At 41.5% G+C, this 16385-nt stretch overlaps 1 protein-coding gene across 1 annotated transcript; it reads left to right on the forward strand.

The window, feature by feature from the left end:
- The first annotated feature begins 11301 nt into the window (after positions 1-11301).
- On the forward strand, positions 11302-16163 carry LOC117553404 (E3 ubiquitin-protein ligase TRIM21-like). The gene is made up of 2 exons (XM_034227304.1): positions 11302-11728; positions 13491-16163. Exon 2 carries the CDS (start codon positions 13493-13495, stop codon positions 15143-15145), a length of 1653 nt encoding a protein of 550 aa, XP_034083195.1. The 5' UTR covers positions 11302-11728; positions 13491-13492; the 3' UTR covers positions 15146-16163.
- Positions 16164-16385: the final 222 nt, after the last annotated feature.

Genomic DNA, 16385 nt, shown 5'->3' on the forward strand with positions numbered 1-16385 from the left:
AAACACAATCAAAATATGCATACAGGACAAGTTCTTCCCTTAGACCAGGGGTGGGGAGCCTTTTTCCTCTCAAGGGCCATTTCAATGTTTCAACATCCTCCGAGGGCCGTACAAATTATTGACCTCTGCTTAAAAATACTAAAATCACAGCCCACTCATTTCACCTTTCTTTCATGCTGTGCAAAGAAAACGCAACCTCTGAATCCAGATATCTCACCATGACTCACTCATGCACGTGCACGGTGTGGCGTGACCACCCAAACAGAAAGATATGGACACAAGATGTGTGCAAATGTATTTAGTTTCCTATCCATGTGAACATGATTTAAGTGGGGGGGGACCTAACCTCCTCTAGGGGGGTCCTAACCTCCTCTAGGGGGGACCTAACCTCCTCTAGGGGGGTCCTAACCTCCTCTAGGGGGGGGACCTAACCTCCTCTAGGGGGGGACCTAACCTCCTCTAGGGGGGTCCGGGGGCCTGCTCCCCCGGGAAGATTTGTTTTTAAAGTTTAAGTTAAAGCATCAATCTGGTGCACTTTGAGAGCAGCATTAGGAGATCTATGGAAACATCTCTCAATACCAGATGAAACAGAACTGGAAGCAGATTTTCTTTTTCTTTATGGATATTTTACAAATCACTCTCCGTTCAAACTGTATTCTTGTTTATTAATAACAATATGACATATAGTATTTTATACCTGTTTACTTTATTCTCTTATTTTTTTTTATAACTATAATGATCATATAAAGATGTGCCTTCACCTCACTGGTTGTAGAAAAAGCTTCTTATATATTCGTTAGCATAGCGAGCTAACCAGATGCTAATAACAACAAAGGTATTGACTGTATGATCAGTGTGACAGATGAGCAGATCGCCACTGGGCTTACAACTAAAGACACAGCCACGCAGAATCTGCAGCATGTGACATGTGGCTCCTTATCGGTACTGACATTTCTGAAGTGCCGGCCCGAAGCGGCGTTCTGGTGCTCTCCGTCAGAACTGCACCCCTGTCAGACGAGACATATACCACGTGATGACACGTTAGGCTCGTGTTGTGTTCAAGGACCCTGACCTTGGCCAGGAAAAACAGGCACTCGCTTGTTTAATTTTGTTTGCGGTCTAGATTTCTTTAATTTTTTTTTCTTTTTTTGCGTGTGTTTATAAATTACCTCGAGGGCCGTACCAAATGGTCTCGCGGGCCGTATACGGCCCGGGGGCCGGAGGTTCCCCACCCCTGCCTTAGACGCTGCTATCGCTACAGTTGCTAAACTGATATTTGCCATTCAAACTTGAAAACATACATCTCACTTCATTCATTTGCATTTTGAATTGATAACTCTTACCATTTTATATAAATAACATGGAGCACTGGTAATGACCCTGCTGTTCCCCCATGTTTCCAATCTTTATGCTAAGCTAAGCTTGCCCAGCTGCTGGATGTAGCTTTATATTTACTTAACAGATATTGGAGGAGAGCGGTATCAGTCTTTTCATCTAACTCTAAGCAGGAAAGCAAATCAAATCATTTCTCAACATATTGAACAATTGTTTTAAATGTCAATGTTTAGATATACCGAATAACATTTCTTAATTTTTGTTCTTGGACATTTCCAGGGGTGCAGCAGCTCAACAGCCTCAGAATATCTTAGAGTTTGATGACGTAGAAACTCCTGATGGCCAGTGCACGGCTCTGTACACTTTTCAAGGTGAGTTGTCATATTCATCCACTTCACTCACTCATAAATGGATTTCATCTCAAGCTTTTAAACATGTCTTCATTGTGTGTGTGCAGACAACAGCGAAGGCACCATTTCCATTACAGAGGGTGAGCTGTTGAGTGTAATGGAGGAGGATAAAGGAGACGGATGGATGAGAGTACTTAGAGCCAGTGGAGAAGATGGCTATATTCCTTCATCCTATGTTAAATAGCCCCATAACACACACACACACACACACACACACACACACACACACACACACACACACCCACACACACACACACACACACACACACACACACACACACACACACACACACACACACACACACACACACACACACACACACACACACACACACACACACACACTGTAGTGAAATATTTGTATTTATTCATGTTAGCAAACTATGGATAAGCTTAAAATGGGAATAATTTGGGTAAAACTGTGAGCTGGATTTGGGGCCTGTTGACATGTGTTTTTGAGGACAAAGGAAGATGGGGGAAGGTGAGAGCATGTCTTGATTTGCATTCACCTTAGATCTTGCTACAGTGATTGGGGAAACCTAAGATTTGAGGTGTCTGTGATATTTGGGCGGCCAATCAATGAGCTCCAAATGGGAGGATCTGATAACTCCTCCCATTGTCAAAGAGTATAAACAGACACACACGCGGTGTTCAGCTTCTTTCCTCTGGCTGGCTCACGTGCAGGTAAATTCGGGATCCCAAAGATTAACTGTATTGAATTTGTACTGTATTGATTGTATTGCATTGTCATATTATCATTAAAGTAGATTAACGGTTTACTTGGTAGCTCTGGATTCCTTCCTGTATTAACCAGCTTGATAGGGACGCGCAGAGATTTGAAAAGCGGACCAGATATCCCTTTAAATCTCTAACAAGTGGTGACCCGGACGTGCCAGATATAACGAAGCTGAGGAAGAATCCAGACGACCAGAAAGTTTAAATGGAATATACAATGCATATTTTACTATGTTAGGAAAGTTATATACAAAACGTGAACGTTGATCGCCAGGTAGACGGAAAGTCCTGCGTAACGTAAATAGAGCAGTTTGGCGCGGATCTGCAGGTAGTTTATTCCTGAGTGGCGTGGAGACGGTGCAGTTTGTTTGGTTGCGAGGTTTGATTCCTGCACGACAAAACCTGGAAACACGATATTTTAGATCGGGTCGCCGTTTAAAACTGGGGTTAAATAACAGACCAAGGCTGAAAGCTAAAAGCCAGAGGTCAGTTATATGTTAAATCGAGGGAGAGCGTTTCCCTTTGTCTGTAAACTTCTGCTGCTGCCATCTAGTGGCTGAAAGGGGGAATCACACCCTTGACATTTTTCTGCTGCCATCTAGTGGCTGAAAGGGGGTAGCACACCCTTGACATTTTTCATTACATTGCTGGCCGGTATTGAAGACGGGAAGCACGTTAATGGTAACAACGACAATAGCCCAGTATATTAATACAAGTGAACACATATTAATTAAGTCAGAGAAATAAAAGCAAAGTTATAAAAGGAACATGTTGGCACCTTCTTACACATTGTGTAGCCGTACCGCCACCTTTCCAGAAACGGCACGGCAGTTCGAACTGATTTTGGAAAACTGGTACAAAACAATAAGGAATTGACAACGACAGCACCAGGAGATGAGTAAACTCAAGAATCTGTAAATACATTGTGAAAAACACATTTTACACTCGAACTGTTTGCAGAAAGTAGACATGGGCCTACACTTGATTCAAATTTCATTACTGTGATCCGATTGGTGTGCTCTGCAGGTTTACTATTGTTCGAAGTAACAGTGGGATTTAAAATGAGAGAAAATATGGGGATGTTTTTTTCGTAGTGTGTGGAATATGTGATTCTGGAAACATGTAAGTATTTCAGAGTTGTGTTGGGTAAATATGTAACAATGGATGAAACAATTTTTGGAGTGAGTTTTTGTAATATCATTAGTACACATTAATTATGTTGTTTAGATGGCATTTAACAACTAAGACAGATAGTATGATTAGAAAGGGACAGAGTGGAAAGGGTTGGATTTATTTAACATCAGTGTGCTAGAAGGTGTCCCGAGACCTGGACTCCCCCTCTGAGTTAGAAAGGCTTCGATCCCGACCCTCCAAGCAGACAAAAGACCTAACCCAACAGGAGACTCCTCCTTCTCCATCGTACAGACAGAGAACTAGAGCTGAACCAACAACAACAACAAGACTACATCAAGACTGCAGCCAGAACTGTCTTCACCTGTGGCATCCAGAACCAAACAGCATGCTGACATACAGAGAGATACTCTCATCAGCCCCTCAGACAGGACATGAGAGCAGAATCCGCCCTCCATAAAAACAGCAGAGAGACTGTAAAGGAGGAGTGCAACAACAGTGGCATGATGGGGCTGCAGATGTAACTGGGCCAATGGCTGCCTAAAAAAGTTACAGTGGATGGATTCAACAGCTGATGGACTGAAGAGAAGACAGAATCAGAGGAGTTGGCATGGTCGATTAGAAGTGAGGAGGCCGGGGTCACGGCTTGAGAAAACCAGGGGAGGAGAAAAGGAGAACGGGAATGAGTGAGTTACACATAAACACACTTATTCACGAAACGCACATTTAAATAACTTGAATTAACTTCATAAATACGTAAAGACAGAAAGATTTATTAATCAATTGGTAAATTAAAAATAGCAGTAAAGAGGAAACTATTAACGTAAAATGATAATCATCCTAAAACACACTGACAGAGTAGAACCATATTCTTCAATATTTTCATCATGTTAACAAATCATTCTTTAAGACATTTTTATTCACGTGTGAATAAAGTAGCGATCTCATTGGTTACAATATTGATCACCATTAAAAGGATAGTTTTAGGAACCGCTCTATAAGACAAATCTTTATTTGTATTAATAATGTTAAAGGGGGAGCTGGTGCCAAGCCACATATAAAATTCCAATCTAAAGTGTTGATTTCACCATTGTGGCATAATTATTACCATCCTTGATAAAGGAGGGAGTAATTGTTGCATGTTCGGACACCCAAGGTTCCACACACTGCTAAAGAGTTTATCATTGTTTTTTAAGTAGACCAGAATTATAATGAGCTATGAAATGCAGAGCGACACAGATCCTAGTAATGTTTTGACTCATGATAATAGTTATGTACACAAGTTTCTGAAATAGATCATTAGACATTTTAATACTAATTAGGTGTAAATGGATTGCAGTAGTGGTAGTACTCGAAGGAAGTGAGTTTTGTACCAAGTTTCAGGAAAGGTGGGAGGCAGAAGTCCCAATGAAAAGTTAGAAATCGTGAATTAATAAATGATGGCGCTCCATATATACATATTTTTGTAGACAAAGGATACTGGCCTATGCTGAAATGTCAAAGTCTCTGCAGAGCACGACACATGGCCAAAAAAGACGGAGACCAACTGACCTTTGACCCTGACCGACAGTGTAACTTGACAAGGCACTGTGGATGACTGACTCTGGGGTGAAGCTGACCAAACTTGACATGACAACCAGACAGTGTGAGTGTGAATGAATGCCGGCATGTGATCAGTGTAACTGCATGATTCTAAAACAATAACTAACCAAGCATGTTTTTGGACTAACATATTATTTTGGAGCTCCAAGGGAAACGAGAGGTTTCCTAAAAATTCCACAAAAAGGGGCAACCGCACATGTGATATTTTCCTCTCACATGAGTTGGCGGTTTGCAAATGTAAAACTAAAATCTGAAGATTCTGTTTCTTTTAGGCCTGAAGGACGGAGAGGAACACTTCTTTTCACTGAAGTGTTTACTGTGGAAATAATGATAATGATGTCAAATTGTAAATAATGTTCGTTATGTCCCTAACCAATTACCTGACAGTTTTTGTTCCCCTCCCATTACAGGGTTTTGTTACACATGATTTCATGTGTAAAAAGGGGGAGTGAGTATAAGGTATAAATGTCAACATGGCTGTGATATTCACAATTTAAATTTTTCTTTTAAGGATTGACAGAAACCTTCCGCCCCAACCCAGATGTTCAAACTGAGCATTGAATGTAATTAACCTGCTCCATATCTGGGGATAAGATACTGTTTGATTAATGTTGAGATGTTTCTAAATATTGATTTGAATTATAACAGGTAATGCAGAAGCAGTGGCCAAGGGGCTACTGTGAGAGATGTAATTCAAGAAGTTGACCTGTGATAATGAAACAATTTTGTAATAGTTTAACAGACATTAGAGTAACTGAGGTTTGAAATGTAGAAAGAACATATTACATTAAAGCTAAAACATAGTAGTGTATTGAGACAGAATTTAATTTAGACAACATCCTGTAACTAGCCTGGTAAAGAAGTAAAAGCCATAGACTTTATTGTTTAGGTCATTATGGGGATATACATTTCATCTAAATTTATAATGGAAAGACATTTGATGACAGTTTGTTGGAATTCTGTATTCATTTTTTTAGCGTGAGAATATCTAAGCACTGACAGGTAGAAGCAGAATCACCAGGAAATCATTCACTTTGTTAGTATCGTGATTTTGGTTGTTTTTGAATCCATAACATTAGTGTGTTTCTTTACCAGAAACATTAGCAGTTCATATTAGATTTGGATTTTAAATAGGATTTCATTTAAAAATAAACACGGATGCTTGTCAGAAATTCAGAGCTATTGAAATATGTTATTTAGTTTACCTAAAGATGTTGGGGTTCTTATTTAGTTGGCAAAATCCAAGTATTAAGATTCTGAAGCTGCACTGGCAGATAGGAGGTCTACAATTAATTTGGAAAACCTGTTCACAGATGGCTGTTGTTTCAAGACACCCCACCAACAGGCTCCAAGTGGGTCAAAACAGCTGAGCGTAGGCTTGTGGATTTCTCCACACAGGTTGCTGGCGCCAAAAGGGGGACCCGAGAAGCACGAGGCCGACACAGCAGAGTTCGTCTGGCTGAAAGTCATCAGGACAAAGTGGCTCAACCCCAGGCTCTCCGACCCCGACCGAGTGACCCAGCGGACCTCTTATGCCGTCTGCCTGGGAGAAAAGGGGGACAGCTCGTACCACGGGAGCCAGTGTGCGGCGGGGAAACCACCTGCTAGGACCAGGGGACGACATCAGGACGGACGTGGCCCTGGCAGACGTGGACTACTCGGAAGCAGCGGACTGGAGGAGCAGGACCCTGGAGACATCCTTACAGCAGACGACCCGGGAGGCATCATCAGCGGGCCGGAGGAGGAGGAGGAGGAGGAGGAGGAGGAGGAAGAGGAGGAGGAGGAGGAGGAGGAGGAGGAGGAGGAGGAGGAGGAGGAGGAGGAGGAGGAGGAGGAGGAGGAGGAGGAGGAAGAGGAAGAGGAAGAGGAAGAAGAAGAAGAAGAAGAAGAAGAAGAAGAAGAAGAAGAAGAAGAAGAAGAAGAAGAAGACGACATAGACATCTCTCTAGCAGGCAGCCCAGAAGCTGCTGTCAGCGGATCGGGGGGACAAAGACACGGCAAGCCAGGACGGCACAGGGGACTTGTCGAGGCAGCAGAGGAGTCTACTTCTCTCTGATCAGTTCCACCCGTGAAGAGAAAGCCGCATCTCCCCCTCCCTATTAGCTGTCCTTGTGGGCTATTCCACCGAGGGGGGGGGGGGCTGATGATTCTAGCACTCAGCTGCCCCCTCATGGTTCCTTCACTGCCATGGAAAGTGGTGTTCTGTCTCCATGAAGTTTTCAAGTACTCTAAATACCAGCTTCGGATGGATTTACACAATGTTTGGGGGACGGACACAGTAGAAAAGAATGACAGTGGGTATATTTCAAAATGCCTTGTCTAAGTTTATCTCTGGAGAAGGAGATAAAAAGGGGGATTTGTAGTGAAATATTTGTATTTATTCATGTTAGCAAACTATGGATAAGCTTAAAATGGGAATAATTTGGGTAAAACTGTGAGCTGGATTTGGGGCCTGTTGACATGTGTTTTTGAGGACAAAGGAAGATGGGGGAAGGTGAGAGCATGTCTTGATTTGCATTCACCTTAGATCTTGCTACAGTGATTGGGGAAACCTAAGATTTGAGGTGTCTGTGATATTTGGGCGGCCAATCAATGAGCTCCAAATGGGAGGATCTGATAACTCCTCCCATTGTCAAAGAGTATAAACAGACACACACGCGGTGTTCAGCTTCTTTCCTCTGGCTGGCTCACGTGCAGGTAAATTCGGGATCCCAAAGATTAACTGTATTGAATTTGTATTGTAATGATTGTATTGCATTGTCATATTATCATTAAAGTAGATTAACGGTTTACTTGGTAGCTCTGGATTCCTTCCTGTATTAACCAGCTTGATAGGGACGCGCAGAGATTTGAAAAGCGGACCAGATATCCCTTTAAATCTCTAACAACACACACACACACACACACACACACACACTTGGAGCTTTTGATGAAAAGCAAGTTATGAGTCGGAGGTGAATATAGAGTCATCCATGATCATTTTGAGGTTTTCTCTTTTATCTCAGCCGGTGACGTGTCTGGCGAGATGAGAGCGAGTTATTAGGAAGCAGCTTGTTATCGAGGCTGATTGCAACAAAGTCCATGTCTCTACTCACTGCTGCAGGGGAGGCTGTCTCTAAACTCTGACCGTCTGATCTTTTTAAACTTCAGCTCCAATCCAAACTTTTGAATGTAAAGCTGAACTCTTTTGTCACAGCATTGAGTGATAACTTTTGTAACATATTCAGCCTCATAGTAGCATGACGCTACTTTTCTTTATGGCTTTCCCACTGCCATCTCTAATATCCTGCTGAGCATTTTTCTGCTTAAACATCTCTCCTGACAGGATAATGGGAGTTTTTATTTTTATATTTGTTATGTTTTATGAGTATGACTAATAACTGGATGAAAACCAATTCTTTTTTTACTGAAAAAATGATAAAAGTTATTTATCATTTTTTTTATGAGCTTTCTATTTTAACTGTGTGCCATAACATGTTAGGTTTTTTCTTACTGTTAAAACTGTGAATTTGTTTTTAGTTGTAAGACTTCTTGGAGTGGTTTCTGTTTTGCTCAACAATGTAGTGATAATTACGAATGGTTTACTTTGTGAATCACTGGACTGGGGATGCACTGATATGCAGTTATTTTAGTTGGATCTTAGTTATTGGTATGAATGTTATTTAGCTCTGGGAACTGTTCTGTTAATCTCTTTGGATGTTAATATACGCCATGTCTTTATTCAACTTTTATATAAAAACTTTGATAACATGCAAGCCTTGTCACAAAACCATGAAAAGTGTTGGTATTGGTAAACAACCACGTGCCTTCACAACAACAATAAAGGTAAGTATTGAGTATGTGAGGGAGAATATCATACTCAACTGAAAATGAGAGAGCTACTAAATAAAACAATATACGTTTTCATGAATAAGATCCTTTATACTATGTTTTTAGTTTTGTTTCTATTTTTGTTTTATATGAAGTATTATGGATGATTGTTCAGTCTTTGCTTGAATAACATATGTACCAGATAACATTGATTTGTATTGGTTTCCTAACGTCCATGATATATTTCTTTAAAGAAGTCACTTAGTCATCAACCTCTTTCATGCGGTTGTGTTAGTGACTATAACAGATGCTATGAATTGAAATAAAAACAGACTTTGTGATCTTTAAAATCTACTCTGGTGAAGTACAAATAAATCATTTGTGGTGTTTTACTTTGAAACTGAACTCCTGAGGCCTGCACTACGTAGCTGGATTTTCCTAACCTGGATATGTTTGAGTTAGCCGGTTGGCCTAATCCAAAACATACGCGCTGTTGCTAAACTGTACTACGACGCTGGTTATCAAGTGGATCGCTCAAACCAGCCGTGTCCTATCTAGTTAGGTGCGCGTTCACATAAAAGGGGTGGTATTTGGAGCATTCGACCAATCACAAACATGGAGAAGCGCACTGACAGCGCAGCGTCATACTTCCTGAATGAAAAGTCAACTATAATATTAGACATATGAAGAAGTTAAACTTTAAACATCCATGACTTAAACACTTTATCCAGGATAAAAGCCACATAGCTGCACCTGCAAGGTGAATACAGCTGGTAAAAGAAAAAGTGTTTGAATGCGTACATTAACAGGTTTATGATATCACTGCCCCGTCCAAGACACGAGTGGATCTGACTTTAATTACATTTGTCTCGAGTGTTTCGTCAACTTAATGTGTTGCTTAAAATAATACTTATGCATACAGTCTGTGACACTGTGAGTGTTGCACGGCCAGATACGGCTCAGCTGACTCAGATAAGGAAATATATGATACATTATGATGTGATGTGATATGAATGATAATGGGACACATCGACTTCTGCACTCACAGTGCCGCGGACTGTAGGCAACGTAATGTTACTTTGATCCGGTTACTTATGTTGTGGCAGATATTTAATTAAGCTTTCTTAACATAGCCTAATAGTAGGCTATAATAGTTATAATAGTCAGATTGCTCTGAAGATGGGAGGTGATGTTCTATTCATTTTCACGTTCACACAGTCGGTGATTTTGGCCGGCCGTCTTTCCTGCAACGGCAGTTTAAACTGTATTTCCTCCGCACACTGAGCTCTGATTGGTCAGCAGGCGTGGTGCTTTCGCTGAGTTGATCTCTTATCCTGGAACCTATCCTACTTCGGAGCACAGACTAGGTTCCAGGATAAGTCACCATGGAGATCTAGCCCGCTAAAAAGAGAACCAGCGTCGTAGGACCGGAAAGCCGGAGTTTTCCCTGAAGTTAGCCGGCTAAGCGAAGATCCTGCTTCGTAGTACAGGCCTCTGGTCTCTATGCCACAGAGGTGTTCTCAGTGTGGATCAGAGTCCTGCATCGGGTCGGGTACCCGCGGGTACCCGATGGGTGACCCGCAAAAAAGGTGATTCGCGGGGTGGTATTTTTTCAAACGCTTTTTTCCGGGTTCGGTTCTGGGTAAAACAAAGATGATGCGGGTCGGGTCGCGGGTATTGCATAATAAATATATTAAAATAATAATACATTAGTTTAATGTTTAAAATCCTCAGACCTCTCCCCCGCGGGACCGCGCATAATCATAACCTCTGCAGCGCATCAATCTGCTGCTGTGCGCGCCACATTCGAAATGGCTCAGCTGAAGCTCTCTTGCGGAGGATACAGCATTTTCAATAACACTTCCTCAAGAGCGAAATCCAACGTCTGGGAGGCTTCTGGTGTCATCCTAGATGGAGGAAATAACCAACATCCCACGCTTTCTGAGACAAATATGAAACTGTGTGTGTTAATAATTGCACGTTTTCACTGTTCATAGGCTATGCGGGTTCGGGTCGGGTTGCGGATCTTGTGCCGACGGGTCGGGTCGGGTTGCGGAACTAATTGGCAATATGTGCGGGTAGCGGGGCGGGTTCGGTATTGCACGTCGCGGGTGCGGGGCGGGAGCGGGTCTTGAAAATCAGACCCGTGCAGGACTCTGGTGTGGATGTGTTTACCTTGCTTTGGCCACTAGATATCAGCATTACATCACACATAGAGAGAAGAGTTTCTTAAAGGCTTTCACAGACTGCACACAAGACTACTTCCTGGTATGATTGAGCAACAACTACAGAAAAAGGCAAACAAAAGAAGGAGACGAAACAGCTAAACATTGCAGGGAAAACAGTGAGCTCGACTTTGCACTGATCTGAAGAGCACTGTTGGTATTTTCTGAATCTAAGATATATATATTTTTGAGACAACCGTCCTAGTAGCTTTAAGAAAATATGTTAAAAGTATTTCTAAATGTTAAACCTATCTTGTGCCCAGATGTCTGTAGCTTGAATCCTGACTAACCCTGAAGGAGAAACACAGAGCTGCTCTAAGAGGAGGAGCAACACTGGAGGGAGGAGAGCTGTAACGTCACTTTCCATAAATGAAACTTATCGTTTGTCAGAGCTGCAGTGGAGACACGTCTCTGGATTTTCTGTCTGAAGGAAGATTAAACTGTTTGTCAGTTCTTTCTCAGCACTTTACTCAAATACTGGTGAGTACAGCTCATAATATTTACTGAGATTAAACAACCAGGGGGGTATACTACGAAGCAGGATTTTCGCTTAGCCGGCTAAATTCAGGGGAAACTCCGGCTTTCCGGTCCTCCGAAGCTGGTTCTCTTTTTAGCAGGCTAGATCTCCATGGTAACTTATGCTTAGCGGCTAACCTGGTCGGGACCAGGTTAGGTTGCAGGCTAAGAGCTCAACTCAGTGAAAGCACTGCCTGCTGACCAATCAGAGCTCAGTGTGCGGAGTTTAAAGCGATCAAGTCATATTACAGGAGAAAGGAAATACAGAAAAACTGCCATTGCAGGAAAGACGGCCGGCAAAAATCACCGACTGTGTGAACGTGAAAATGAATAGAATATCACCTCCCATCTTCAGAGCAATCTGACTATTATAACATTAGCGTTAATAAAGCTTACTTAAATATCTGCCACAACATAAGTACACTGAGTGCAGACGATGTGTCCCATTATCATTCATATCACATCATATCACATCATAATGTATCATATATCTCCTTATCTGAGTCAGCTTCTTGAGCCGTATCTGGCCGTGCAACACTCACAGTGTCACATACTGTATGCAGAAGTATTATTTTAAGCAGCACATTAAGTTGACGAAACACTCGAGACAAATGTAATTAAAGTCAGAACGTGTTTTAGACGGGGCAGTGATATCATAAACCTGTTAATGTACGCATTCAAACACTTTTTCTTTTGCCAGCTGTATTCACCTTGCAGGTGCAGCTATGTGGCTTTTATCCTGGATAAAGTGTTTAAGACATGGATGTTTAAAGTTTAACTTCTTCATATTTGACTAGTATTAAAGTTCACTTTTCATTGAGGAAGTATGACGCTGCGCTGTCAGTGCGCTTCTCCATGTTTGTGATTGGTCGAATGCTCCAAATACCACCCCTTTCATGTGAACGCGCACCTAACTAGATAGGACACGGCTGGCTTGAGCGATCCACTTGATAACCAGCGTCGTAGGACCGTTTAGCGAGAGCGCGTATGTTTTGGATTAGGCCAACCGGCTAACTCAAACATATCCAGGTTAGGTTGAACCAACTTCGTAGTATAGGCCCCAGGATTAACACAACACGTACAGCTATAAACAAACAGGAAGTAAATCAGTTGAAGTAACTTTTCAGTTGAGTTAAAAATACCTACAAAGTTATTTTTAATGCAGTAATCATACTTTATTCGTTATACAGATTTGACTTTGACTTGAAATATGTGTGTAACAAAATATTTAAATGAGGCCCTAATATCCTTTTGGGTTTTTCCTTTCCTGTAGTGTGTCATAGGTTTGTGTGCATGTAAATGGTCTGCTAAGGTTAAAGACCCTGTGTTCCCTCCAGAGGGAGTTTCTCTCCCACACACTCCCCCACTGCCTGCAACGCCTCCATTATTTGTTTGATTCCTGAACATAGTGACATCACATGTAACATTCACATCTCTATTGGCTAGAGCACCAACACATTGTGCGTGATAGGCTAAGGGGCGGGACATCTCTAAGCGGTTGACCAATCACAACAGAGTCAGCCAGCTAACCAATCAGAGCAGACTGGACTCTGGTTTCAGACAGAGGGTGAAAAGAGGTGCTGCAGCACAGGCAGTATAAGAAAAATAAAGAGCTTTTTGAACATTAAAGCATGGAGACATGTCGCAGAGGCATAAAATACAATTATAAAATGTTAAAATTTGCATAATATGTCTTCTTTAATAATACTTTGACTTTTGTTCTCAGACATGTCTTCTGTCAACTGCCTGCTATCCGAAGAGCAGTTTCGGTGCGCCATCTGTCTGGATGTGTTCAGGGATCCAGTCAGCACACCATGTGGACACAACTTCTGCAAAACCTGCATCACTGCACACTGGGATACTAATAACAGATACATTTGTCCCCTGTGTAATGAGGGTTTTGAAAAAAGACCTTTTTTGAGGGTCAACACTTTGTTTTCTGAGATGGTTGGTGAGTTCAGACAGTCGGCTCAACAGAAAGCCAACCGCAAACGGTCACAGCAACAATCGTTCACATCAGTAAACGTTTCCTGTGACTTTTGCACTGGAACCAAACTGAAGGCCCTGAAGTCATGCCTGGTGTGTCTGGCCTCCTACTGTGAGACTCACCTGGAGCCTCATTTAAATGTGTCAGGTCTGAAAAGACATCAGCTGATCGACCCTGTGGAGAACCTGGAAGACAGGATGTGTCCGAAGCACGATAAACCTCTGGAGCTGTTCTGTAAGACCGACCAGACATTTGTCTGTCTGCTCTGCTCTGCTTTAGACCACAAGATGCATGAGTTTGTTCCTCTGAAAGATGAATATGAAGACAAGAAGGTTGAGCTGGTGAAGACAGAGGCTAAAATTCAGGACATGATCCAGAAGAGACGAGTAAAGATTGAGGCGATCAAACACTCAGTAAAGCGAAGTACAGAAAATGCGCAAATGGAGCTATCAGAAGGTGTTCAGGTCTTCAATTCTCTGAACAATTTGCTTGAGAGAGGCCTGAATGAGCTCTACAAAACAATAGGAGAGAAGGTGACAGCAACACAGAAACAGGCTGAAGGCCTCATCAAAGAGCTGGAACAGGAAATATCAGATCTGAAGAAGAGAAACACTGACGTGGGGCAAGTCACACGCTCAGAAGACCACCTCCATGTTCTCCGAAGCTTCCCGTTACTGAAAGCTGTTCCACCCACAAAGGACTGGACAAAGATCAACGTCCATGTACCTTCATATGAGAAAGCTGTGGAGGGGGCCTTGATCCAGCTGGAGGAGACCCTTGATAAAGAGATGAAGAAGCTGCTCGGTGAGGCTGAGCTGAAGAGGGTCCAGAAGTACGCAGTGGATGTGACTCTTGATTCTGATACAGCACATCCTGAACTCATCCTGTCTCCTGATAGGAAACAAGTGAGTCTTGGTGATGTAAAGAAGAATCTTACAGACAACCTACAGAGATTTTCTCATTATAATTTTGTTTTGGGAAGGCAGAGTTTCTCTTCAGGCAGATTTTACTACGAGGTTCATGTTCAAGGGAAGCCTAAATGGAATATAGGAGTGGCCAGAGAGTCGATCAACAGGAAGGGAGAGTTCAACATGAGGCCTCAGGACGGTTACTGGACTATATGTTTGAGAAATGGAAATGAGTACAAAGCTCTTGATTCTCCATCAGTCAGTCTCTCTCTGAAGTCTCAGCCTCAGAAGGTGGGGGTGTTTGTGGATTATGAGGAGGGTATGGTCTCCTTTTATGACGTAGATGCTGCAGCTCTTATCTACTCCTTTACTGGCTGCTGCTTCACTGAGAATCTCTACCCAATATTAAGTCCCTGTAATAATGATGGAGGCAATAATGCTGCCCTTCTGATCATCGTCAGACCTACTGTCAATCAAACCGCCTGATCTTTGAGATCGGCATGTTGAGCAATGCAAATGAAGCATTGCCAACAATATTTGTACATACAGTACAGTGTATATACACATAAACATGCCAGACAAAATGTTCATAGTAAAATAGGCATAGCGGTCAATACTAGTATACCAATGTATTATAGAAAAAGAAAAAAGTGCTTAATCATTCTTAAATTACAAGATTTAGAAGTCATTAATCGAAATAAAATTACATATTCAGTTGAAATGTTGTCTGAATTTGATATATTATTTGTGTTCTAAACTTAAATATTTGTATTTCATACTTTGGTTAGAAAATTAACAACAACAAAAGGTTACTTTTAAAAAAGGTGCTTTTGTTTGACTTGTTATTAGACTTCTTGGAGTGGTTTCTGTTTTGCTCCACAATGTAGTGATAATTATGAATTGTTTACTTTGTGAATCACTGGACTGGGGATGCACTGATATGCAGTTATTTTAGTTATATCTTAGTTATTGGTATGAATGTTATTTAGCTCTGGGAACTGTTCTGTTAATCTCTTTGGATGTTAATATAAACCATGTCTTTATTCAACTTGTATAGAAAAACTTTGATAACATGCAAGCCTTGTCACAAAACCATGAACAGTGTTGGTATTGGTAAACAACCACGTGCCTTCACAACAACAATACAGATAAGTATTGAGTATGTGAGGGAGAATATCATACTCAACTGAAAATGAGAAAGAGCTACTAAATCAAACAATATACGTTTCCATGAATAAGATCCTTTATACTATGTTTCTAGTTTTGTTTCTATTTTTGTCTTTTTATTAGATGTTTTATATGAAGCATTATGGATGATTGTTCAGTCTTTGCTTGAATAACATATGTACCAGATAACATTGATTTGTAATGGTTTCCTAACGTCCATGATATATCTTTTTAAAGAAGTCACTTAGTCATCAACCTCTTTCATGCGGTTGTGTTAGTGACTATAACAGATGCTATGAATTGAAATAAAAACAGACTTTGTGATCTTTAAAATCTGCTCTGTTGAAGTCAAATCAATCATTTGTGGAAGTGTTTAACTTTGAAACTGAACTCCTGGTCTCTATGCCACAGAGGTGTTCTCAGTGTGGATGTGTTTACCTTGCTTTGGCCACTAGATATCAGCATTACATCACACATAGAGAGAAGAGTTTGTTAAAGGCTTTCACAGACTGCACACAAGACTACTTCCTGGTATGATTGAGCAACAACTACAGAAAAA

The sequence above is a fragment of the Gymnodraco acuticeps genome, unplaced genomic scaffold (genome assembly GCF_902827175.1).
Source record: "Gymnodraco acuticeps unplaced genomic scaffold, fGymAcu1.1, whole genome shotgun sequence".
NCBI lineage: Eukaryota > Metazoa > Chordata > Actinopteri > Perciformes > Bathydraconidae > Gymnodraco > Gymnodraco acuticeps.

What these genes read in the sequence shown, in the direction of transcription:
- LOC117553404 (XM_034227304.1), top strand. Translation starts at nt 13,493, where the DNA reads ATGTCTTCTGTCAACTGCCTGCTATCCGAAGAGCAGTTTCGGTGCGCC.